General features: G+C 45.5%; 1 protein-coding gene across 1 annotated transcript in view; it reads left to right on the top strand.

Moving 5' to 3' along the window:
- The first annotated feature begins 491 nt into the window (after positions 1 to 491).
- Positions 492 to 26,443, top strand: part of RGMA (repulsive guidance molecule BMP co-receptor a) — a 36,720-nt gene continuing 10,768 nt past the window's right edge. Inside the window, exons 1-2 of the mRNA XM_038420823.2 lie at positions 492 to 840; positions 9,987 to 10,102. Of these exons, the coding sequence (XP_038276751.1) occupies positions 827 to 840; positions 9,987 to 10,102 (130 nt within the window). The 5' untranslated portion in view covers positions 492 to 826. The remainder of the gene's footprint in view (positions 841 to 9,986; positions 10,103 to 26,443) is intronic.

The raw sequence follows: 26,443 nt of genomic DNA, 5'->3' as shown, positions 1-26,443 counted from the left end.
TGCTCAAATAAATTTATTAGTCTCTAAGGTACCACAAGTATACTTTTCTTTATACTGTATGTGTGTATGTTGTATCTGTGATTATAATTTCCCCCAGGAAATAACCATTTCCAACTCTCTTTTTTCCTGGGACCATGTCAGATATTTGCTCCTCCTCTGAGCTGCAGGTGGACAATCCTAACTATTTCAGGGCAGAAATGGAAAGATGCCAGATCTAAATCCTACAGGAATGAACCCTGGGTGGGCATGGTCGTGTGTATTCACTTCCCCCCTTTGTTTGCCTGCACCCTAATTTCCTGTCCACTGTTAATTACTTTCTTCTGCTGACCACCCCTCACTCCCATCCCTGTGATTGTGGATTACTGGGGCGCACACCCACAGACCAGCTTTCTCCCCCTCCTCCTCGCCTTGCTCTGAGCTGCCTGTTTTCCATCCCCCCTTTTGCATGCTAACTAACCTTCTCACACCAGCACACGGAGAGCTTTGCGGGGGGGGGGGGGGGGCTGTTGTGCCTGCCTGTCTATCTGCTCCGTTTTATCTCCCAGGCTGAGTGATCTGCTTGGGAAATCACTTTCCTTTCACACCCTGCCCTGGCTCAGCCAGTCTCTCGCAGACATGCAGCTGGAGAGGAAGATGCTGCTCTCCCTGCCCTGCTGCTGAAGAGAGTGGCGAGCTCTTAACCCTACAGGGGGGGCTCTTTGGGAAGGGAGGGGGGGTTGCCCTGTTGCGGACAATCCCACCATCTCCCCCCTCCCGGTCCTGCCAGCGTCCACCTGCCCCTCCCTACCACTACCACCCTCCCCCCCCCAGCGGGCTGGAGGGGCTGATGCAGCCGATAAGGTAAGCACCAGAGCCGGTGAGGTTGGGGGAAAGTGGATTGGAGGGGGAAAGGCACCAACCCATGGGGTCCGTTCCCTGCAACAAAGGGTCACCCCCTCCCAAGGAATCCCTGTGCACCTTTGCTTGCTTCCTTCTTAGCCTGCTTTGGGGTTGCTACCTGGACTCTCTTTCCGGCATGATATCCACCCCCCACCCTTCCCCTCCCTAATTGCTTCTTGATTTGCTTCTTAACCAGGTGCTCTTTCTGCCCGAGAGTCCGTGGCGTTCCGTTCTGATCCGCGTTGAGTTTCTCAATCAATTTGTAAATGCTTATTCTGTGCTTTGGTTCTTTCTCTTCATTGCATGCTCTGTGCAGAGAGAGAGAGATGAGTCCTTTCTTTCTTTCTTTCTTTCTTTCTTTCTTTCTTTCCTTTTCTGGTTGCCCCCAGACATGCAGGGTCCTTGTGCCAAATTAGTCTCATCTAAATGAAAAAGTGAACTTAATGGCAAAACACTGGTCAAAACGGAAACTTTTTTTTTTTTTTGGAAGGGGTTTTGCTCCCGGTGCTTAGCTGGCATCCTTATTGCAAAACACAGGAGGATCGATATGTAGATACGTTTTCCTATCCCCAGCTACTATGATTTAAAAATACAGAATGTTTTCAAGATCAAGCTAGTTTGACAGCTATCCGGGCACTCAGATACTATGCGTATGAGAGCCAAATAAGTACCGAGAGAGATGGATAGCTATCTAGGCTAAAGCAAACATTACATTCATCTCAGAGGGCGAGATTCTGGTACCGTTACTCGTGCTGAGTAACACCATAGTCAACAAAAAGTCCCCCTGATTTCAGTGGGTAATAAGGCATTAATCAATGTCAGGATGGCAGAATAAAGCCTTGAGTTAGGACATTTTAAAACCACCAACGAGGTTGCAAAACATCCTCTTGCAGTGTTGTTTTCATTCAGGGACTTGCCTGTTGTTAGATGTATTCAAGGAAATCATGTCGTGTTTGCAAGACAGGTGCTTGTGGTAGTGGTGGTGGTTCTTAGGCGGGAGATGAAAGTTTGGTGTTGTTTTGATGTGATTCTTGATTGCTGCCTGTTGGAGTAATTGTATTGCCATTGCTCAGAGGTAGAATCAATTTCCCCAAATTGAGATTTTAATGGGAGCTTGTAGGCTGATGTTATGTCATGTGGTTTAAGGCAGCGTTGGATTGCATTTATTTTATACATTGCCTATTTTTGCAAACTGTTTAGGGAAAACAGCGCCACCTAGCGGGAAGAAACGAGCGTCGAGTTCTATTTATTCCCGGGAGAGCGCACATGTGCTTATTCCCTGCTCCAAAAATACAGCCTTCATCCAATTGCATCCTCTGTAGGGAGTATAACGGGTTTGGAAAATCCAGAGGGATAGGGTCATTGGGATTTTTACTAGCCTTATTTTTTGTAACGATTTATTTTCCTGGGAGATATTCAGGTAGTTTTTTAAAGTTTTTAAAAATGCATAGTGACAACGTCTACTAGACTGTCCTTGGCATTTCATACCTGAAAGCAGCAATGGCATGGTGTGGTAGACCACATTTCTAGGCATCATCTTCAGGAATCTACACTCAACAACCCAAGTGGGAGGTATAGTGTTTCCACATAAAGTCAGAAGGCACCTTAAAGAGCAGGCTCCTCCTTGCTTCTGTGCCCCTCCTAAACTCCTTCTACTTTCTCCAGCCACAGTATATTGAGGATCTAGCCTTCAGAAAAATTGCTATTTCCATCCCAGCTGTTCTACAGAAAGGCCTGTTACCTTTTAATGACGAGATCTAGGAGAGGTCCTTAGACATCCTGTTTGGATGGGGAGAGGCGGATTAGACAAATATAGTTGTAGGAAGTCTTGCAATTTCTAGAGACAAAAGTCAATTTTAGAAGCAGCTGGGAAAGAAGGGGCAGCATTAATGTCCAGTTATACTAAATTGATTTCTCTCTGTTCTGACAGAAAGTCAAAAGGGTGTTGCAGATCCCTTCTTTTTATTTTTTGGCAGTTAGAAGTTACCCAGATTTTCAGTTGAGCCACACACATTTCACCAACAGTCATGAAACTTGCTCACAGACATGACCACCTATTAGTCCAATTGTTTATTAGAGGTTCATTCAGATGTGAAATAGATGCAATAGGAATGTTGTTTGGGATTTACTCTGGTAGGAGATGGGGATGAAGGCGGAGCTCCCTGCAGAGAACTAAATATACAGAAGAAGAATTCCAGCCAACCGTCTAAACACATCAGAACAAGGAAAGGTTATATTCTGTGATGTGTGAGATTCAAGCCTAGCCCCACAATATGTTGCAAACAAATTAGGGAGAGGAAGGAGTTGAATGTCACCTGCCATACAAGGGGGGGTGTGAGGTAACATCTTTGATTGGACCAACTTTTGTTGGTGAAAGAGACAAGCTTTTGAGCTTACACAGAGCTTACTCAGGACCTGAAGAAGAGCTCTGTGCATCCTCGAAAGCTTGTCTCTTTCACCAACAGAAGTTTGTCCAATAAAAGATATTACCTCACCCACCTTGTCTCTATAATACCCTGGGACCCACACCGCTACAACTGCAAACAAGTTGATGTGACAAGCTTTATTCTATTGAAAATATCCAGCTCATTTTGCTTTCTTTTGCGGGTAGGAATGAAGGATTTCTCATACATTCCTCTTCCCAGTCTAGCTTGATCATTATTGCATTAGGAATTGACAAGCCCTTATATTTGCACTAGTTGTTTTGGGTGATCACTTCAGGTAGCTGTCCCAAAATAACTTTACCCTCCTCATGGGGTTTTGAAAAGCTTAATTGATTTGTAGAGGGCTATGAGATTCTTGGATGGAAGGTGCTGTATACAAGCAAAGTATTTTATTTATTGGTGGTAGCATTATAAAATCTTAATAATCCAAAACTGACACCTAACAGGGTCCCTTTAAAGAGACAGGCTACTGAGTCCAGGATCCATATAAGCAGATGTATATTTAGATTGCCCAAGCACCAGAAACTCAGCTGTTGAAACGAAGAATCCTTTTTGCTCTTTGCCAAGCAATAGTCAGCCTGCATGCTTCTCTTCAAAGCCTCTTTCAAATACAATCTCCTCTGACCTACCCCATTAAGATACTGTAACTACCATGCCCAATGCACTAATGAAGCCTGCAATAGAATACCTTACCTATTAGTTGCTATACACAGACTTTTCAGGGCAGGAAAACATGTTAGCAGAGCAGCATTTTGAGACACTTATCCAGCAGCTACAAGAGCTCAGGACAACACATAGTAATATAAAGCTGCTCCCTAATGTCTAAGGGTCTAAATGCTAATCCAATGGGAGTTACTGCACACATCCACATTTTGAGAGAGACTGCAGTGTAGCGGTAATTAAATGTAGGGTACAGACAGTTCTTGTTTCAAAAATACTGCTGTATTCTCCATCTAATCACCATTTTGCAACCTCTAAAGGTTTGGATCCTTGCTGCAAGAAAGATACAGAGTTGCTGGGCTTTTTAAAAAAATAAGGGAATCCTCCAAAGCACAAGCATTGGCTTGATTTGCACGTTCATTTTAAAATCACTTGTCAATCTTTCCTGGAGTTTCATTGATCCTTTTTCTCTCCAAAGAATCAATGCCCCCTTCCCTCCCCTTTTCTATTGGCTTTTGGAATTGATCAGAATACTGTTATATAAACCAAATTTCAATACATGTTGTTAGGGTGACCGGACCGCCTGATATTAGGGACTTTGTCTTATATTTGCAACTAGACCCCTTCTTTATTTTTCACACTTGCTATCTGGCCACCCTACATGATGTAGAAGCACCATTCATATTCAGATTTCTGTAGTGGGAAAGGCAAGAAAAGCTGCTCTTTCTCTGCAGAGCATGAGTGAAACACACCAGCCAACCTGAACACATGTAATCCCAGGAACCCTCATGCCTCAATGGCTGTTATTAGAATTATGTGTATGGCAGCAGCACCGAGAGGCGCCCCAGAACAGTGCCCTGTTGGGTTAGGCTCTATATGAACATATAGTAAAAAGCAGCCCCTGTCCCAAAGAGCTTAAATTTAAAACGAGACACAAGAAGTCCGCCAAACAAATAGGCAGGGAAAGTGGGGTAACAACAATAGAAGCAAGGCCAATCAGCAAGGGGTAGCCAGTGAGCTACTCTATAGTCACCCTGTGCCATGGGGAGAGCCTTCAAAATTCGTATGGGAGAAATATGTCTGTTTCAGAGCTGTGTGCTGTCCCCTCTAGTTTTTTGCATAGCAGATAGTCACTGTCCTTTGGGGTTGGTCGGAACATGGGGATCTTCTGATATGGGAATCTTCTAGATTTGAGGTTGGCATTAGTCCTTCGAAACAGTTTTGAAATTGATGAATAACTTGGTTATTTTTTACTATCCTTTACTATAATTTACTATTCATGGTATTCACATTTGGCACCAAAACTGTTCACTAGTCCAAATACTCCAGCACTCAGTGTATTTAGAGACATGCCCATACATACATCATCTCTCTCATCTTCATTCACCTTCATTGGGTAGCTACACATTTGGGGTTCATCCTAATCGCATGAAAACACTGGGACAGTGATAAGTAAGTTCCAAAAATCTCTCATCAGTAGCTGTATGTGTAATGTAGATAATACATGAATATCTGATACCAGGCTTATAAACTACAGGCTTTTACAGCCTAGATATTAAATGGTGGTTCATGAACTGAAATGATACCATGCACTGTTACAAAAGATTATATCATACTTGCTGTTTTGGGGCCCAATTCTTCACTTGTTGAAGTTAATCAGAGTTTTGCCATTGGTTTAAATGGGAGCAGAATTGTGCTCTGAAAACTTTCAGCCCAAAACTTTCAGCTAACATCCATTGATTAAGTTTCCCAGCCCCTGTGAGGGGGTAACTGAGGCATAGAGCAGTGAATTTATTTTCTTAAGGTGCATAGATACTAAACTGAATGGCAAATAAATTCATAGTGGTTAGATAGATTGGTGGATAGAGGCCACAGTCAGGTTTTGTGAGAGCCAGGAATAGTTCTCCTACTCTAAGCACTAGCTACAGGCAGCAGAAAGTCTTCAAAATTGCCCATATTTACTATTTAGCAGTATAATTATAGATATCAAATACATTAATTAGGAAAGGCTGTAAGGGGAGGCATCAGTGCTAAACCTAATGGTTCTAATTATTCAGTTCATTCAATCACTCAGCCCCATTGACTCAATGGCAGTGCATGGTCCAACTTAGAATAGCATAGGCTAAGATTGTATCTCTGGCCATGGTTTCTCCATCCTCTCTGTAAGTTGCATGTGTATGTAATGTACACACACACACACACATAATTAGATGAAACAGGATGGTCTCTGTAGATAGAAAGGATGATTACTTAGGAGAAGACAGTGAATTTGGGCTCCTATAAGGCCCAGTTCTATTTCCATTGGCTTCAGTGGCAGCAGAATCAGGTCGTTGGCTTCAAGGGTAGATTTGGCCCCTGTCCTTGGTATTGTAGGAGCCTCTGATTAGCTGATCCTTCTTTAATAACCAAAGAGTTAGCACTGAATTCATCCTGGTTGTGAGCCTATGGAAATCAATGGAGTTACATCAAGGATACATTTGACCCTTAGAGGGTCAGGCAACACTTAGTCCATAACTCACTCCACTGTGGCTACACAGGGTGGAGTCTCACCAGGGTGAGTGGTATTTCAGAGGTCATCCTGTCTTCCATGAGATACATAAACCAGAGATCCTGCCTGCTAGCACTGATTTAAATCCTATGGACAATTTTATTCAGGAGCCAGGGTGTGTTAGCTCTAGCATCCTGTTCTAATTCCAGTTCGGATCACAATATTCTACTACCCTACATACTCCCAGCAGCCCACTAGATCGAGGATGCCTCTTTGCTCCCTGTACAAAGCTGTTGTACAGCATTATTGTGTTCTACCTCACAGCGGCTGCATTTATGTGGTGGATGAAGTGTTCCCTGTGTGTTGTTTGTAAAAACTTAGGGATCCTTTAGGATGAAAGGTGCAATCTAAAACATGAGATCCGTGTTGGTGACAGCGTTTAGGCTTTAGGAAGAAAAGAAATAAGAGAGAATGCAGTCAGTATCGCCTCCCAATTCATTTCAAAGGCTAGACATCTAGATTGTCTCCTGTAGGCAAAAAGTTCAGATCCCAAATTTTCAAACAATTTGGGGATGCTAGAGATCCAGGTCTTTGGTTCAACTCATTACAAAGGTAGAGGTCATTTGAAAAATGTGGAACTGGATCCAGAGTGGAATTTCAGAAACATCCATATTTTGGGTCTGTTTAGACCAATGTGTAGTTTTCACCAATGAAAGCGGCTGCCTTCAGTTGTGCACAAACAGCAGTCAAATGTGCAATACCTAATGCAGCTGAGCCTAAATGTGTCCATGGGGCATGGGGGGAAAGTTGCAAATTGGAGTCAGTAGAACCAGATATTTGTTTTGTGGCAGCACCGTTGCCACTGACCTGAAGGCCGAAGCTTCATGTGGGTCCGTTTTTAATCTCTTTCCCTGCTCAGGCTGATCCTGAAGCCCTTCTGCACACAAACCTCCCATTGACTTTTGTGCACATCCAAGTGTGCAGGCTCCAGGATCAGAACAGAGGGAAATGACGTTGGTTCAAACTCACAGCTGGCTGCAGCCCTTTTGTCAAGTGGGCAAAGCCCCTCACTCGCAACTGCGCTCTTTTGATTCCACCCAGAATCACCTTCACCTTTATTCCTAGAACAGCCTGGATAAAAATCCAGTGTTTCAGCCATAGGTGTAGTTTGACTTCTGTATTTGGGGGGCAGCTCCAGTCAGGCCAACAGGGCTGCACACAGGGAGGTATATTCCATGCCTGCCCAAGGCTTGCAGTTTGGGGGGGCAGTAACACCCCACCACCACCAACAACAACTACACATATGGTTTCAGCCCACGCAGCTGTTTGGAGTACTGGAAACTCAAAAGCCCACAACTTAACACAATAGCCAAATGGAGATATTTGATGAATTTGCTTCTCAAAATATGTGATCTTATTGCAGCCTCTACACTTCACTCCAGGCAGGATTTTTTGTTAAAGCTGAGGCCTGGTCTACACCTAAAACTTAGGTCAACCTAGCTACATGATTCTGGGCCGTGAAAAATCTTGCCCTCTGTGAGCTGTAGTTAGCTAGAGGTAACCCAACTCTAAACACAGCTAGGTCGAAGTGGATTACCTGCATCAGTGGAAAAACCCTTCCCATCCGCATTACAGTGGCATGGAAAGTTAGGATGAATTAACTAAAATTGTGAAGTTAAAGTGCATTAAACCGCTGTACAGATGCTCTCGTTCAGAATTACAGTGGCCTTTGTTCATTGTAGTTTGAACCTGCTTCAAGGAAAGTGTTTTTGCTGTAAGCAAAGGAGTGAATTTTTTGTTAGTCTCTAAGGTGCCACAAGTACTCCTTTTCTTTTTGCGAATACAGACTAACACGGCTGCTAGTCTGAAACCTAAACAAATCTAGTTATATGGTATGATTCTCCTACAGAGATACTCTTAAGAGCGACTTTCTTTGGTTTAGCCACCCCTTCCCAAGTGACATAAGCTGAACTGAAAAAAATCACTCCTATTGGAATAAGAGTGTCCACATGGGGGTTACACTCGTACAACTAGACCTGTATGACTATATCAGTATAATGGGTAAAACTCTCCCATATAGATAGGGACAAGCGGAATACCAGCAACAACTTCTTGACAGTGAGATCTGTTAGGCTGTAGTAAAGTTATCCTATGGAAGTTCCCGTAGAGTATTTGGTTGGCTAGTTAACATTGGTCTTGAGAAAACACCAGTAAATGTATGATAGGGATCTATCCTTCATAGATAGAGTTGGGAGCTCGACTAAGTGACTTAATAGAGCATTTCCATTTCTAATATCTGTCAGACTAATGACATGAAGCTATGAAATCTGCTCCATGTGTGTTTCTGAGTCATACGGGCTTACTTCACTCCTGTTAATGCAGCTGTGGAAGAGAGAGCTAGATTCTGCTGTGAAACACGTATGCCTATAGCAAACTGTCAGCTGGTTTCTGATGACAGAATGCTCATTGCCAATGACAAGGGGTGACAGCATCCTTTAGTGGACTGAGCACAGGGCTGGGAGCCAGAAACTCTTATGTCTTCTTTCTGTGCCATAGACTCAGTGGGTGACTTTGGCTAAGTTATATAAGCTCGCAGGCCCAGATCCTCAATGGGATTTAGGAGCCGGACCTCCATGCCTCAGTTTCCCCCTTACTTCAAGGGAGGTAATGATCCTTCCCCTTCCCTCCGGGGGCTACACCAGTTAACCTTTGTGCAGCTTTTTGAAAACCTAAGTGCTGTGTCCATGCTCAGCGTGGCTGTCTCACTAGGTAGGTGGCAGAGGACACCCTGCCGGATTTTCAGATCCCAGGCACTTGCTGGCGGCTAGAAAAAAAAATAATAATTTTTTTGGTGACTCACAAACCAAACTGTGAAATGGCCAGGAGCGAAATCCGGGACCCAGCACGGTCACTTGTACAGTCAGTCCCGCTGTAAGTGCAGAGGGAAGCCTGATCCCCAGCCAGGCAGAGCCTGTCCAGCCTAGCCAGTATGGGGGGGTGTTTCTCTTTCCAGAGGGGTGTTCTGCGGGGGGGTTAGGGGTTCCTGTGGTCAGTTCTTCAGTGTAACCAGCCTCTCTCTCTCTCTCTCTCATTACTCTAGACTAGTGCATGGAATGAATTAATTCCTCCGCCTCTTTCCTTCTCCCACCCCCCTGCCTCAGTGCGCTGCGGGCTGTAACAGGAGCCTGCCTGGCCTGGAGGCGGAGACGCTGGCTCCTGACTGGAGGAAGGGAAGAGCTCAGTAGACATTGGAAGGCAGCGGGGGTGATTGATGGGTTTGGCTGTTTTGTACGGGGGAAAGGAGAGAAGAAGAAAAAAAAGTCTGTGTCATTTCAGTGCAGAGGCGACTGGAGCCTGCCAGCTAGGGCTCCCTGCCCTGCCCAGCTAGACAGCCTCGCTCGCTGGGGGTCTGAGGGATTCTTTTCAGTTTCTCTCCTTCCTTTCGATTGATTTATTTTTTTCCCCTTATTTCTCCCTCTCTCTCTCTCTTTTTTTTTTTTAAACTCTTCTTCCAGGGAAAGGATAGTGGTTAAAGCTCGAGCTGGATGGATGGGTATGGGGAGAGGGGCAGGATCCACAGCCCTGGGATTCTTCCAAATCCTCCCTGTCTTTCTCTGCATCTTCCCTGCAGGTAAGCAACAGCCCCTTGGGTTGAAGACTTTTCGTACCAAGCCTTTGCTGCCCGTTTCAGTTACCCCCTGTCCGGGGGCCTCTCTGTCTCTGCCTCTCTCTCTGCAGCAGTTCGCCACATGTTGAAAAGCTAGCGGGGCTGCGATTTCAGCCCACATTTCTTCTTTCTTGATCTCTGATTCTGTCTGTCTCTGGTGCCTACCCAGAGCTGCCTTGTCCCTCCAGGAGGGAGGTGATCAGAGTGGCTACACAAGGGAGACGCTAATGCAATCAGTGCATTGTTCTGAAAAGGCAGAAAACATCTCCCCTCCTGCCCTCTCAGGCGGGCTAGGCTAGGTTTGCCGTGTGCAGCGGAAGAAGGGGAAAAAGTGACCAGGGAAATCTATACTCAATGCCAGATTGTGCCCATTGCCTGGTTGCATGCCTCCAGGCGGTGGGGAGCGACAGAAGTTGGCTTCAAGTCTGAAATGTTCCTTGGGCTTTTAAAAAGCAAGGCAGCGACTGGGGATTGAATCTTGAGCTGTGATTTGGGGTGGGGGTGGGGGGGTCAGGTTTAGCACTCATGCAAGCTCTGGCCATGTGAAGGGATGTTTAAATACACACAGAGGTACACATTAATGGTCCTGATCCACTGCTACCTCCCTGCAGCTGGACCTCATTTGTTTCAAGGGAATTGCACTGGGATAAAACTGGAGTAACACACCCGACCGAACAGCTTTGGGATGGAGGGGGTCATCACACATTCCCTCCTGGCCTTGGTTGGGTTTTTAGCACTGCCTCCCTCCTCTGCTGGGCCATTGCTCAGTTAGAAAACTTCACTTAGCTGGGTTGGAAAATGTTGCCCCGTCACAGGGTAAAAGCAAGTCAGATGGCCCCACGAGGGTCTGATCCCCCTTCCCAAAGCCTGGCACCCCCCATTACTGCTTCCCCCTGCACCGCACACCTACATACACTTGCAGCTCTTGCTAATCTTTCTGTTTGATAACATTTGAGGGCCACCCTCCGCCTTACCCCGGTTTGTTTGTATTGTGTCAGAAAAGGAGAGAATTTCAGAATTACAGCTGAAAACACCATCTGTTTCCAATGAATCCCCCATAGTTTTTCACAATGTTTTTGGCAGATCTGTGCCTGCAAATTCCTTCGAGCCGTGAGTGCTTGTTTTTGTTGGGGGAGGGGAAACCAACTCCACAGAGGCAGATTTGTTCCTTCCAAAACTCTCCAGTTTCTTTACCTCCTTTTTTTTTTATGGGGGGGAGGGGGGTAGAAAAAGAAAAGCCCTAAAGTTAAATCCCCTGTTTTATTTTTATAACATTTCTCCCTTTTCTATTGCCCATGCATTTCTCTGGCACTATCTAAATCTCTTAAGCTAAGATATCTCTCTCACACATGCAATAAATAAATAAATGAACCACCTCCCTGATACAGTAAAATAAACCCCTTCATTGAAATATTAGGATCAATATGTCCACCTAGATCTCCCTGGTCATTGGGCTATTTTAGCCCTGAGAAAACTGAACGCAGAGAATTGGGGAGTTTTTGATCAGATCTGATACATGTTCCTTAAGTTCTTTACGCAGCCTTCGAGTCAAAGTGCTGGGCTGAATTTGCCATGCAAGAAAGAACTTGATATTAGAGCTGTGTGTTTGTGTTTTGTTTTGAATTCTCCCCTCAACAGCCAAATATATTTCAAGGAACTGGCAAAACTGGGTAATCAAGACCCACTGTGAACTGCTAAGAGGAGTTTGGGCATAAATCTAGACCACACTCCTCATTCATTATGCTTGTCCCTCGCTCTGCATTTTAATAAGGGTCCACGAGGTAAGAGGAAGAAAAAGGGGTGTCTGCACCTGGGTGTCTCCCCCCCTTCTCTCCACTCTGCCTCCTTGGAATTCATATCTCAGCAGCACATGGTAAAGAGGTGGCATAACCCTGACGGAGTCTTAAAACTGCTTCTGAAAGTTACAGCCTGTATTAGAGGGGTAGTATCAAGCGCTGCTCCCAGCCTGGCCCGACAGAGCGCTCAGTGTGTGAGCTGAGTGTCCCACCAAGCCCTGCACTTTTTCTTTTTCTTTTTTTTTTTTTTTTTTTTTGCTTTTTATGAAACATCGGGCCGGATTCAGATTGCCCGGTGCTTTGACCCTCCTGGCTTGTCCCTGAGTTCCTCCTCATTGGCACCCTGGGGCAGGATTTTCCTCTCACCCCAGCATGGCTCAGAAGTAACCCAACTGTGGAGTTGCACTGGTACAAAACAGCCGGCAGCAGAGTCTGACCAAAGCCTGACATTTTTTATTCCCTCTTCCCTAAGCAAATCTCCTACGGGGGATCTAGGGGCCAGATTTCTCGAGGCTCAGTTTGCAAGTGCTCAGCCCTCATTATTAGGGCCTTGTTTCTAAAAGTGCTCGGTATCCAGTAGCTCCCATTTGCGACCCTTAGGGTAAAGTAGCACTCAGCACCCCCGGTGCCCAGCTCTTGTTAAAATCCAGCCCTGTATTTCAGGGCCTAAATGGGATCTGAACTGTATTGAAAATCTGGCCCTATGAGTTTTGCCTAAGGAAGGACTTGTACCACACTCTGTAGGAAGATGCTGTAGCTTTTGGGTACTGAGAAGCCGATCTCCTTGATATTTGCTGTCCCCAAACTGTAATAAGCCCCTTTCTCCAAGGAGTGGGAATGAATGCCTCCAATCCATCCAGGCAGTGTGGTTTATTCCAGATAAGGATCCAGCCTATTGGAGGTTTATCAGATAGGTTGATAAATGGCTTTTGTCTCTTAGCGGCAGTGAGGGATGTGATCTCAGCACTAAGCTGAAACTGAGAAGTGGGGCTTAGAGGTTGTTAAAACAACACCTTCTAACCCCTTAAAGTGACAGTGCTTGGAGTATTCCCAGTCCTGGGGAGATATGGCAGAGTGGCCACAGGGATGGCTCTTGTGTTAGGTGTTATCATGGAGACAGGACTCAGATGTAGACCTGGAAGTATTTTGGCTTCATAGGTTTCTTGCTGTGCTGAAGGGGGTCTCTTATTTGGAATGGGGAGTTTTGTATGATTGCCGCTGAGAAACATACTGGGGCTAAAAAGAAGGTGCCTTGTTTTTAAATGCAGATGGTGTGGGCTTTTTTCATGGGAATTGCCTCTCTTGAATTCCAAGCCCCTGGTTAATAGGAACCGGGAGACGTTATGGGAACTTTGGGTTTATAATAGCAGCAGCTGAGGTTTTCATTTTCTGTGGCCTGAACAGCTGCACCACGTCAGACGTGCAAATAAAAGTGATCATAGAGCTGTGCAGTCATAAAAACTTCTTTACCCGGGGGCTTAGTGGGTTTCTGCACCAACCTGCTGCCTCTGGAGACCTGGGCTGAAATGCTGGGTCAGGCTACAGTGACAAAAAGTTTTAGGATTTCTCATCCAAATCCCTAAGGGACACATCACTTAAATCACCAAACTCTTTGGCATGGTTGCACACAATTGTCAGTCTCATCTCAGCACAAGCCCAGAACTCGAATTATCGGGGTGTTGCTGTGGGTTAGCCTGGAGGTGCATTGGCAGAGTCGAGACAGTGTCAAGGACTAGAAGAGCAGGGGGATGCTGCAGGTTTTGCTCTTTTTTGCTTTGTTGTTTGACAGAGCTGTGGGCAAGTGACCTAGGACTGGACTAGCAGAAGGCGCTGTAAGTCAGGTCTGAGGTGCATCAGCGGAGCTGCGTGGGGAACCCAGGACTGACATCAGCCACATGTAAGGGGACTGTTGCCCCCTTACTAAAATTCAGTGGGGCTGTTTTAGTTGGCTACCTCCCAGTACTAAAAAGGGGGAAGGGTTGATGCGGAATCAGGACCCTGAGACTGCCAGTCCCCAGGAACAATGAGGAGAGGCCAACGCTCCAGGTCAGCCTGAATGACAGGGTGGGCAGGCTAATCAGGGAGTCAGGAGGCCAGGTAGGTCCCATCCTCCGTGTGAGCTGGAATTGCCTGGGTCAGACAGAGTGGGGCCGAGCTGAAGAGAAAGCAGGGGCCCAAGCTAAGCAGGGGAGCAGAGTTGTGCCAGATCCAGAGGGACCAGAAAAGCAGCCCAGAGAGAGCAGACCCTGTCCTGGGAGCAGAGCTGCAGCCCCAAAGCCAGAGGCCCAGCCCAGAGAGAGCAGACTTGCCCTGGGAACAGAGCTGCAGCAACTAGAGCCAGAGGGGCCAGAAAAGCAGCCCAGGAAGCAGGTCAGTGCTGGGAGCAGAATCACAGAAGCAGCCTGTAAAGCAGACCTGTCCTGGGAGCAGAGCTGCAGCAACCAGAGCCAGAGGGGCCAAAGAAGCAGCCCAGGGAGCTGGAGGCAGAGCAGCAGCAACAGTGCAGAGACAGAGTAGTGGAGCTGGGGCTGGAGCAGTCCAGAGCTGGGTGTGGTGAGCAGCTGGGGAGAGCGAGGGGGACCCTGGGCAGCGGGCCCAGCACAGGGAGACGCTTCAGCCAAGAGGCTCTGCAGACCAGGCTTGGATCATAACCCTGACAGGGCAGGGGTGACACTGGGAAGAAGGGTCCTACCACTTAGAGCCTGAGAGCGTGTGGCCACCACCAGAGCAAGTGTCCAACCCACAGCATCCCTACAGCAAAGCCAGGGCCTGAGAAGAAAGCTTGGGACTTACAAGGAACAGACTGTGAACTGCCCTGACGTTCCAGAGACACTGTTTGTGAAGTTCCCTGCCACAGAGTGGGTTGATGTTTCCTTTAATCTTTCCCATTATTCCTTATTCTTTTTAAAATTAATTGTTGATTAAATAACTTGCATTTGCTTTAACTTGTGTGTAATGGTCAGTGGGTCAGAGAAGTGCCCAGTGCAGAGAGAGTACCCCAGAGTGGGGACACCCTAGCCCCTGTCCTAGGTGACCACAGCAGGGTTGGGGGTTGAGACCCCAGGACTTGGGCCCAGCCTTGTTGGGGTTACGAGGACTCTGCCAGACAGAAGAGTGGAAGGGGAGTCCTCAAGGGCAGGGAGGCCACTGGGTAAAGGAAGTGGGAGCGAGGACTCAGATCCTTTCGCTAGCCCACTTCACCGGGGTAGTGCAGAAGCCAGGAAAGTTCCCCACAAGAGCGGGACTATTCCCCCGCTTACACATGGATTTGCAGGGTGTTTGTGTGTCAGGATTGAGCGGTTTTGGCAGTGTTGGTAGCCCAGGACTGGAATAGCAGGCAGTGCTACAAGTGAGAACTGACGGACACTGACAGAGGATTTGGGATTGAAATATATGGGGTGCTGCAGGTCAGGATTGAGTTGCATTGGCAGAGCCCTGTCCACACTGAGCTTGGCTCTACGGGTTGCTAGTCCCTTTCTTTCATGAAGACTAAATTCACTCATAAATGCTTTTAAAAGGCTTTGTAACCTACAATTGACAAATACTGTAATTAAGAGCAGGAGTCCCATAACTGGGCCTTGAGTGTTTTTTTTGTTTTGTTTTGTTTTTTATTTTTTGCATTAACTGTAATAACAATAACGGGGATTTCAGTTGTAACCTACAGATTTCTTTGCACTCAAGTGCAATCTTGCTCACAAAATCACCGCTCCACCCACAGAAGTTTCTGTAGTGAGGAGGGAGAATTGAATTATGTCCAATTGCAAAACCAGATGCCATCCCTTCGATGAAGTCATAGGGCTTTTACTGCAAAAGAACAAGCTGGCTCCCTATGCACAAGTAGCCATCTAAGTGCAGACTGAGCAGCTCTGTCTAATGTCCTGCACATGGCTACAGGGAGCTGCACTTGGAGAGGGAGAATGCAAGTCTCTACAGAGGCGAGATCAGTGAGTTCCTCTGGGTGGAGCATCAGCTGGGTTATTGGAGGAGCTGAAAGGCCCAGTCTTGATCCCATTGCAGTTTTGCCATTTATTTTCATGGGTGCCAGATTAGTCCCTAAATGTGTGGTGATATATGGGGAATAGGACAGATAATGTATTTCACTTGAGTCATGACTGTTCTACGGAATAACCCACCAGAAAGGGGGCTCTGTGGCGTAAGCCTCCTGTTAGATATTGGCTTCCTGGACTCTTTTGAGTGCTGTTGGCTTCAGTCTCCAAAGCCCTACAGTTAAATGGCCTGGGTTCTGAGAAACCCATCTTTCCTTCCCCGCTCCGACCAGGGCTGTGAGGTCATATGACATCCCCTACATGCCAGTGGGGTTCAGTGGCTGGTGCATGTGGCAGGATGTTCCTGCTGGAGGACCCCTGACTCTGGAATTTGGTCCCCACAGCACTCTGACAGAGCTGAGTTTGCTGACCTTTACGGCACAACACAAAACCCATCTCTCTTCACAGGCGTTTGCCGGGGACGGGGATGGATGAATGAGCAGGGAGTGGAGAGCCAGAAGGATACATTTGGTTTTGATTTTTTTAATTTCTTCTCAGACATTTAGAACTTGCGCCCAGCGGCTCCAGCATTGGACATCTTTTAGAAATAACGCAGTGACTATCAGGGACTGACATCTAGGTGGGCCGATAGTGTTTGGAGGGTTTATGGATTTCATGCATCATTTCCATTGCAGTGTGAGTCAGATAGAACAAGCTGAGTATCAGCTGGGTTGGTGGTATGCGAATGGGGTTGTATAGGGTGGGGTGAGGAGGTGAGAGACAGTGTACCTGTAAACAGATCTACTTAAAAGATTTGTTCCTCACCCTCATCAGACTCCCAGAGACAGCGAGAGGCTACAGTGCAAGACACAGGGCCGTACGTTTGTTTGTGTGAATTCCCCCTAGGTTGTGCGAGGTTCTAGCTGACATCTGTGAAAGGCAGGCAGCTGACTCTCCACGCCCTGCACTCAAATCAACGCCTCTAATTGAAATGCCGCAATTCTTGGCAGGCTGTTTAATTGTGTAAATTTGCCTCCTTCAGATTTATGTGCTTGGGGCTTTTCTCTGTCTCCTCATTTTTGCATCTCATTTAGCCAAGTGTTGAAGGGTTGAAATTTCAGAAGAAAGTGGTGAGGCAGATTATTCCTAGAGAAAACACACACCTCTTGTGCAAAGCGCTTTCCCACAGCAGCCTTCATGGCACTGTCTGCACCATCCTCTCACCAAGATATTGAAAGGCAGAGGATCTGCTAACCAGGCCCGGCAACAGTCATACAGCTGTGGTGAGGGGTTGTGCCTGTAACACAGTCTGAACAGAACAAGGCCTGGGCAAAATGCTGTTGGTGTGAAAACAACCATGGCTCAGCTGTGAGCCTGAGCCTCATGAAGAAAGGTCTGACACCCGGCTCATCCCAATGGCTTATCAAACTTGGAGGTGGGAAGATGGATATTGTAAGTGACTCTGGAATCCCACCTTAAAGGTGAAGGGCAAAGGAACCGCAATGGACAAATGATCTAAGAGTCCAAGCTGTTGGCAGAGCCTGAATGGATTTGTCTGCTTCTTTCTGATGGAGCTGGATACAAAGTCCCATCGGGGCGTATTGAGAAGGGCGCTAAGTCTCCTGGTTAGAGGAGGGAACTAGGAGTTGGAAAACTTTGTTGTGAATTCCCCGTTTTGTCACTGAGTGGCCTTGGGTGGTCATTTCACTCCTCTGGGCCTCAGATTTCTCACCTATAAACAGTGCTTTACCCACCTTTATTAAGCAGTCGAGATCTTGGATGACCTGTTTGTGTTGTGAAAGCAGCCCTTCCTTCCCTTACCTGCCAAGCATGCCTGGCTTTCAAGGTTTTGTGCTTGCTGTGATGACACACCAGTATTCCTGGCCACTGTTTCTCATAGATCTAAGTTTCCCTAACACCATTTTACAGGTGAGGAAATTGAGGCATGGAGCCTCATCTACAGTGAGTCAGTGGCGGACCAAGGAATAGAACCTGTGGTCTCTTGGACACCAGGCTTCCTTCATTTAGCTGTTAGCAGTATCTGTTGCAAGAGAAGTTTCAGAGTAGCAGCCATGTTAGTCTGTATTCGCAAAAAGAAAAGGAGTACTTGTGGCACCTTAGAGACTAACAAATTTATTAGAGCATAAGCTTTCGTGAGCTACAGCTCACTTCATGCAAGAGAAACACTGAACCCTGATCCCGAGTCTCAAGAAGTTTAAGAGTGAAGGAGGGGTGGATCTGTGGCTCTTTGTGGCTTCAAATGTAAACACCCTGATCATTTTTCAGCCCGGTTAGTGATCTCATTTCTTAGGAACACCTATTTCCAAGCTGTGACGTTCACTTTTTCAAGTTTTGCCAGTAATTCTTAGAGCAGCGTCTCACACAGGAGGCTCAGTTGGGTATGTCTACCCTGCAGCTGGGAGTGAGCCTTCTAACCTGGGTAGACAAGACTCACACCAGCAGGGCTTAAGCCCACCTGATACTGTAGGCTTGAGAGCTGCAAGATCCACACTGCTATTTTTAGCATGCTAGCTCCAGACATGTTAGCACAGTCTGCCTACCCAGGTTGGGAAACTTCCTTCCAGCTGCTGTGGGGACTAGTGAAGAGCTCCCCGGCTTTGATTAATGGCTCTTTCCTTTCCATGCAAAGATCAGAGGTGAAAACTTCTGCTGGTTGCAAGAGAAAACCTTGCTGCACTTGAGTAGGACATTTGTAGGGGAGGAGAAACATTTGCTTCCTTGCAAGACATTCTGGATCCATGGTCAGCTGATTCTCTGAACACAATACGCAAAGTGACAAGAACAATTAAGGGCTCTTCTTGTAGCATCTGTTGCCAGAGAAGACCCTGACTGCATTTTTCCACCTCTAATTGCTCCATGATTTTGTGACGCGCGAGAGAAGAAGGAACTCCTCAGTGGGAAACAAAAGGGAGAGGACGAGGGACAGGGGCTCCGATGTCCAGTCACTTGAATGACAGACATTCAAAATGGAATAGCCCAGTCAGGTTGGCCCTGTCAGTTTCTTTAAACATAAGTAAACACCTTGAGAAATCTCTTTCCCATGCTCTCCAGCACAGGTGCAGGTAGGACGATGACTGGGTTAAAAAGGAGATTGCATTGCTCTCAGTTACACCAGCAGACGTTTGGAGCAACTCCATCAAAGTGCATTTATCTTGAAGTCTTGCATTTCCTCCAGATTTAAGCTGGTGTAAAGGAGTGCAGAATCCAGCCCTTATTACAATGTCCCCTTTCAAAATGATCCCCCACCCTCCATTCCTTCAAAAATGAGCACTGCCACTTTAAGAGAGTAAGGTTTATTTTCCCCCTTCAGTATCTCCCCACCCCCCATGCCCATGCAGCTGAAACCTGATCTAATCCCTTTGCACATGGGTAATTTATTGGTCTATTGGGTTTTTTCTTGATGGCAAATTGCATTGTCTTTCTTCCTGGGTTGAGACTTGGGAGCAGTTTGCTGCATTCCTGCAGCGACTTTCTCAGGACAGATCTTTCACACCCCCTCCAAGCTCAATCAAATCCGTTTTATTGGGCCTCTTTGCTATGCAAACAAGGCAATAATAATCAGGCTATTATTCTGCAAGATTGTGCTTGATTAACAGTTCAAAGGAGGTCTCTGGAAGAAACTAATGCTGCCATAATGCACAAATCCTTTCACACAGCCTGGGTCAGATGGCCACTGGGCTCGTCTTCACGGCATGGTTCCTCCCCCTCCTCCTGCTGAAACAGTTGGACTCTATTCAAGGGACGCCATCAATCAGTCAAGCTGGTGGGATGGAGGTTTTTGTTTTCTCTGTCAACTTTCTCCATATACCACAGAACAGGCAGTTATGGGTTTATTTCTATCAGCAGCATGATAGGCCTCAGGTATACATGCACACAGAGTAATTACACATAATATACCCAGTGCACATTATGCACACACTGCCTTCACTGTACACACGCACATGACACAAAGTAGATGCACAAAGAGGCATTCACACAAAGTGCAGATTCTGACTGCTTGGGAACACAAACACAACATGAGATATATTATAGTAGGTGTTAATATGCAGTGTTACATATGTTTCCATATCCTCCAGTCCCAACCTTTTCCTCCTATTCATGCACATATACACATACACATGCAGGCTATTCCTTGCCCCCTTGATGCATCTCATGGCCCCCATCAAAAGACAACAACCACTGCATTTCTCATTCAGTTTCTTCTTCCAGAAGGAGAACCAGGGAAAAGCCACTGGTAGGTGTTTGGTATGGAACGATCTGCTGGGATGAGGGTTTCTTGCAGGGACTTGTAACTAAGGTTATGTATAGGCACTACAATGGCAGCACTAGGCTATGCTACTGTAGTGAGATACTTCCAATCTCAATCTAGCCGCAGCTACTGCCAGGGTTAGGTCAGTTTAACTATGGTGCTCATGTTTCAGAGTAGCAGCCGTGTTAGTCTGTATTCGCAAAAAGAAAAGGAGTACTTGTGGCACCTTAGAGACTAACAAATTTATTAGAGCATAAGCTTTCGTGAGCTACAGCTCACTTCATCGGATGCATTTGGTGGAAAAAACAGAGGAGAGATTTATATACACACACACAGAGAACATGAAACAATGGGTTTATCATACACACTATAAGGAAAGTGATCACTTAAGATAAGCCATCACCAGCAGCGGGGGGGCGGGGGGGGGAGGGGGGAAGGAGGAAAACCTTTCATGGTGACAAGCAAGGTAGGAGTACTTGTGGCACCTTAGAGACTAACAAATTTATTAGAGCATAAGCTTTCGTGAGCTACAGCTCACTTAAAGCTTATGCTCTAATAAATTTGTTAGTCTCTAAGGTGCCACAAGTACTCCTTTTCTTTTTGAGAATACAGACTAACACGGCTGCTACTCTGAAGCAAGGTAGGCTAATTCCAGCAGTTAACAAAAATATCAGAGGAACAGTGGGGGGTGGGGTGAGGGGGGAGAAATACCATGGGGAAATAGTTTTACTTTGTGTAATGACTCATCCATTCCCAGTCTCTATTCAAGCCTAAGTTAATTGTATCCAGTTTGCAAATTAATTCCAATTCAGCAGTCTCTCCTTGGAGTCTGTTTTTGAAGCTTTTTTGTTGAAGGATAGCCACTCTTAGGTCTGTGATCGAGTGACCAGAGAGATTGAAGTGTTCTCCAACTGGTTTTTGAATGTTATAATTCTTGACGTCTGATTTGTGTCCATTCATTCTTTTACGTAGAGACTGTCCAGTTTGGCCAATGTACATGGCAGAGGGGCATTGCTGGCACATGATGGCATATATCACATTGGTAGATGCGCAGATGAACAAGCCTCTGATAGTGTGGCTGATGTGATTAGGCCCTATGATGGTATCCCCTGAATAGATATGTGGACAGAGTTGGCAACGGGCTTTGTTGCAAGGATAGGTTCCTGGGTTAGTGGTTCTGTTGTGTGGTGTGTGGTTGCTGGTGAGTATTTGCTTCAGATTGGGGGGCTGTCTGTAAGCAAGGACTGGCCTGTCTCCCAAGATCTGTGAGAGTGATGGGTCGTCCTTCAGGATAGGTTGTAGATCCTTGATGATGCATTGGAGAGGTTTTAGTTGGGGGCTGAAGGTGATGGCTAGTGGCGTTCTGTTATTTTCTTTGTTGGGCCTGTCCTGTAGTAGGTGACTTCTGGGTACTCTTCTGGCCCTGTCAATCTGTTTCTTCACTTCAGCAGGTGGGTATTGTAGTTGTAGGAATGCATGATAGAGATCTTGTAGGTGTTTGTCTCTGTCTGAGGGGTTGGAGCAAATGGAGCACCATGGTGCTCATGGGTGGCTAACTTAATTGTAGACCAGGGCTCATCAGTTTGTTTTTGGATTCCCTGAAGTCTTGGTGGAATTGACTTTGCTCTGTGACTTTTCAAATAGTAGCTTATATGTTGTTCCTCCCCCTCCGCCCACCCCCTCCCCTGTGTCTCTCTCTGTGTGTAGGAAGAATGAACTGGGAATATGAAAACATACAGGTCACATTTTTCAAGCCCAAAGTTAGGTTCCTTAATTGCTAGCTAGGCACCTGTACCTAAGTGACCTGATTTTCACATGTGCTAAACACCCAAAATCCCAGGCATACAGCATCTTTGAAATCTAGGTCCTCAGATCTGAGGAGTTTGGCCATAGGTAATTGAGTATTTTGATACGTACGCCAATAAAAATTCATACTGAATGTGAGTCTTCCATACAGACATATTTACACACTAGCATATATACAATTAGTTTATGGGTAAATGCTTCAAAAGCACCTCGGTGACTTAGGAGCCTATGTCCCATTTTCAGAAGTAGCCGAAGTCAAGAGGAATTGGAAGTTCTCAGTGATGAGAACAAATGTGATACAATTGGCATTACTGAAATCTGGTGGGAAGATTCACATGATTGGAATGTTAAAATCACCTGACTGTAATGTGTGGAAAGCAAAGTTGTGTTGTTATAAGAGGACTTGGGAGTCATGCTGGAGGCCTCATGCAGCCTGTAGTAAATTATCATTTGAGTTTCTAAAAATTATAGATGATGATTTTCTGATACCAAAGGTATTGCACCTAACTGTATTTTAGATCTCATTATGATGGATAAAGATGCATTTTTAAAGCATATTAGGAACAAAAAAAATCTATGCAATAGTATAGTGCTAGGCCCATTACTAGATGGAGATGATAAAATTGTTATTAATGATACAGAAAAGTGTTCAGTAACTATTTCTGTTCTGTATTTGGAAAGAAGCAGGAGGATGTACTCCTATCACATGAAGATGATGATGAAGTACTTTTTAGTCCATCCAGGATGTTAAACAACATCTACTAGTGATAAATGTTTTTAAATTGGCAGGCCTGGATAATTTGCACCCAAGAGTCTTAAAAGAATTGGCTAAGGAGATGTCTGGCCCATTGATGTTAATTTTTAATACGTCTTAGAATACCAGGGAAATTCCAAAAAAAAACTGGAAGAGTGTTAATGTTGTGCCAATATTCAAAGAGGGCAAGCAAGATGGCCCAGACGGTTAGCCTGACATCAATCCCAGGCAAAATAATGGGAAAGCTTATATGGAATTCAGCTGATAAAAAATTAAAGAATAGGAATAGAATTAACACCAGTCAACATGGTTTTATAAAAAAAAAAAGTTGGGTCTTGTCAAACAACCTGATTTTATTGTTTGATGAGATTACAAATTTGACTGATGAAGAAAATTGCATAGCTGTAGTAGACTTAGATTTTTGTAAGGCGTTTGACTTAGTACCGCATGACATTATTAAAAGATTAGCATTATACAATATCAATAAAGCACATGCTAAATGGACTGAAAACAGGCTAACAGACAGCTCATACAAATTAGTTGTCAATGGGGATTTGTCATCAATTGGGAGTGTTTCTGGTGGGTTTCTGCAGGGATTGTTATCAGACCAGACATTATTCAACGTTTTCTCAGTGATCTGGAACTAAATATAAAATCACTTCTGATAAAATTTGTGAATGACACAAAGTGGTTAATTATGAGCATAGGGCAGTCATACAGAGCGATCTGGATCTCTTGGTAAGCTGAGCCTAGTGAAACAAAATGTTTTAATACAGCCAAATGCAAAGTTAGTTATACCTCTAGGAACAGAATGGGAGACTCTATCTTGGAAAGGAGTAAGAAAGGATTTGGGATCATATGACAAAACAACTGAACATGAGGTCCCAGGGTGATGTTGTGGAGGAAAGGGCTAGTGTGATCCTTGGATCTATACACAAGGGTCCAGTGAGTAAATATAAAGGGATAACGGATATTTTGGTTTGCTGGAAATTCTGAAAAAAAAATTAAATCATTTTGGGTGGAACCAAAAATAACATTTTTGGCAAGTCAGAAAAAAATGATTTCGGGTCAAACAAAATGTTTCATCTAAACCAGAACAAAACATTTTCCTTTGATTTTTAAGCATTTTGAATTCTTTTCCAATTAAAAGTCATTTCAAATAAAAATTGGAAAGTTTCATTTAAAAAATGTCAAAATGAAATGATTCCAAATTTTTCTTTTTCTACCAAAACAATGCAGCAAAATCACCACAAATTCACAAAATGTTTTGGTGTCACCAAATACGCCTTTCCCCCCCCCAAAAAAAGTTTTGGTCAAAAAATTACCCCAGTAATGAGTAAAAGTAGGGAAACCCTTTTACCTCTGTACACGGCATTGGCAAGACCAAGACTGAAATGCTGCATCCACTGCTGGTGTCCATATTTTAAAAAGGATGTTGAAAAATTGGAGAGGGGCAGAAAAGACAAAGATGATCTGAGGGCTGGAGAAAATGCCTTATTGCGAGAGACTTAAAGAACTCAATCTATCTAGCTTATCAAAAAGGAGATTAAGAGTTGACTTAATTACGGTATAAATATAAGTACCTTTCTGGGGAGAAAATAGCAGGTACTAAAAGGACTCTGTAATCTAGCAGAGAAAGGCCTAACAAGAACCAAGGGCCAGGAGATGAAGCCTGACAAATTCCAATTGGAAATAAGGTGCAGATTTTTAACTGGGGTTGATTAACCATTGGAACAAACAGCCAGTGGAAGTGGTGCATTCCTTCTGAAATAGATGCTTGAACCAGACATAAGTTACTGGATTCAATACAGGGGTAACTGGGTTAAATTCTATGGCCTGTGATATACAGGAGGCCAGATTTGATGATCTAATGATCCCTGCCAGCCTTAAGGTCTGTAGATTTTGACTGGCTACTTGAACTTTTGCACATCCGTTAGCCTCCATTTTAAACTCCCACATTCAGGGGCCTGTTTTTTCAGCACCCTACAGAGTTCCAGTTGAGGAGGGCTGGGGAATGTCACCCCTGATATAGCTAGATGGTCTCACTTCTGGCCCATCAGTTTTCCAAACCCACAGGCTCCCAGATCTTTACATAGCATGGACCATATCTTGAGACAGAGAAAGAGTCTCCAGGATCCACCTCCCCTGTCGTTCATGATCACAGTGCCAGGAAGCAGGCCCACGGGCATGGAATGTGGGGGCACGTGGGTGGGCAGGCTGTGAAATGACACCTAGGTCCAAGCCCCCTGGGCGAAGCCTGTGCCCAGAATCCCTGTGCTCAGGTGACTTGCTACGTGTGTCGTTGAACGATACCAGCAGAGGGGTTTGTTTTCATGCTAAGTCATCTGCGGTTGAAAAACAGATCCATTGTGAGGAGACGGAAAATAGATTATATGAAATTGAATAAACATAGTTTCTTGGCTTCTGTTCAAATGAGTTTTTGCTTTTATACCAAAGCTTCTGCAATAGGAGACGTGAGGGGAAGCATATGGGGGGGAGTGGGAAGGGTTGCTGTCTTTTTCCTGCATAGTTCTGCTTGCTGGGTTCCTCGGTCCTGACACGTGTCTTGCTGGGGGGTGGGGTGAGTCACACAGGTGTTTGTGTGAGCTCCAGGTGTCAGACAATCACACTATTGAACAGATTGGATAGGGAGGCGCGGACCGAGGGGTGGGGGGGAGAAAGAGGCTTTGCCAACAGATTAAAAGAACAAGGCTAAACAGCCTACTTGAGACCCACGGTTATTCAGTGCCCTGTGAAATGGAATTGACCCCGCCGTCTTTATCTGCTGGCAGGGGAGAGATTAGGAAGGAAGGGCCACCTCCCTGGCTTGCTCCAGGTGCAAACCCAGAACAAGATGGGCTGCCTTTTCTGTAATGGAGGTGCCGTCCAAGTCGGCATATCGCCTGTAAATGGGAGAACTGTGTGTGAAAGTGTTTCTTCTGCGTTCGTACTTAGACACAGACACACACAGTGCAGTCCTGCTCCTTAGCCACCTGGCTTTGGAAATCGGGCCTTATATGGGGCCGTGCACGAAACAGCAAATCAGAACATTTTGCCAAAACCCAAATGATAAGATCTTTAAGAAAAATGCTCCCTCTACAGGCCAAGGGAAGGAATGGAACAGGCTTTTCGTTTTCTGTTTCTTTTCTTTTTTTCCCAGAGTACCTTATAAAGTAATGAGTTAGACGCCAGCCATGTGCAGCCCTCCTGTGCTCAGCGATAACATGCCTTTGGCCATAGCTATGAGAGCCTGCGCTGCTGAGAGAGCAGCCCTGAGGCTATTGCTCTGAGTGCCACTGGATCCTTAACTCCTTCCTGGCGAGCTTGTCTCAAAAGGAGGACGGGACCTGTGACACAGCCACAAAACCCTGGTTACTGCATTGCTAGCTTTGGGTCGTAGCCCAAATGCCAGTAAAGAACTTGGCTTGTATCTCCTGTTCCAAGCTAAAGAAGCACCTGAGAGACCAGCACAAAGTACCTATTCCTGATAATAGCTGGGCTCCTACAAATGAGCATCTAAGCGCTATTGTTACTGACAGCTGAGAGTCTTATTGAATCATCTGTTGCAAGCCCTATTGCCTGATGCCATGGACTTATTGTTTAGCTGGTGACCATGGGTCTCTGGACATGGTTCGGTTTTTATCACCCCAGTGCTCCTTTCATCTACTTAAGTTCTTCAGTCATGAGGTTCTT

The sequence above is a fragment of the Dermochelys coriacea genome, chromosome 10, assembly GCF_009764565.3.
Source record: "Dermochelys coriacea isolate rDerCor1 chromosome 10, rDerCor1.pri.v4, whole genome shotgun sequence".
Lineage (NCBI taxonomy): Eukaryota > Metazoa > Chordata > Testudines > Dermochelyidae > Dermochelys > Dermochelys coriacea.
The sequence above is the reverse complement of the archived record's forward strand: the minus strand, read 5'-3'. Positions and strand labels throughout refer to the sequence as shown.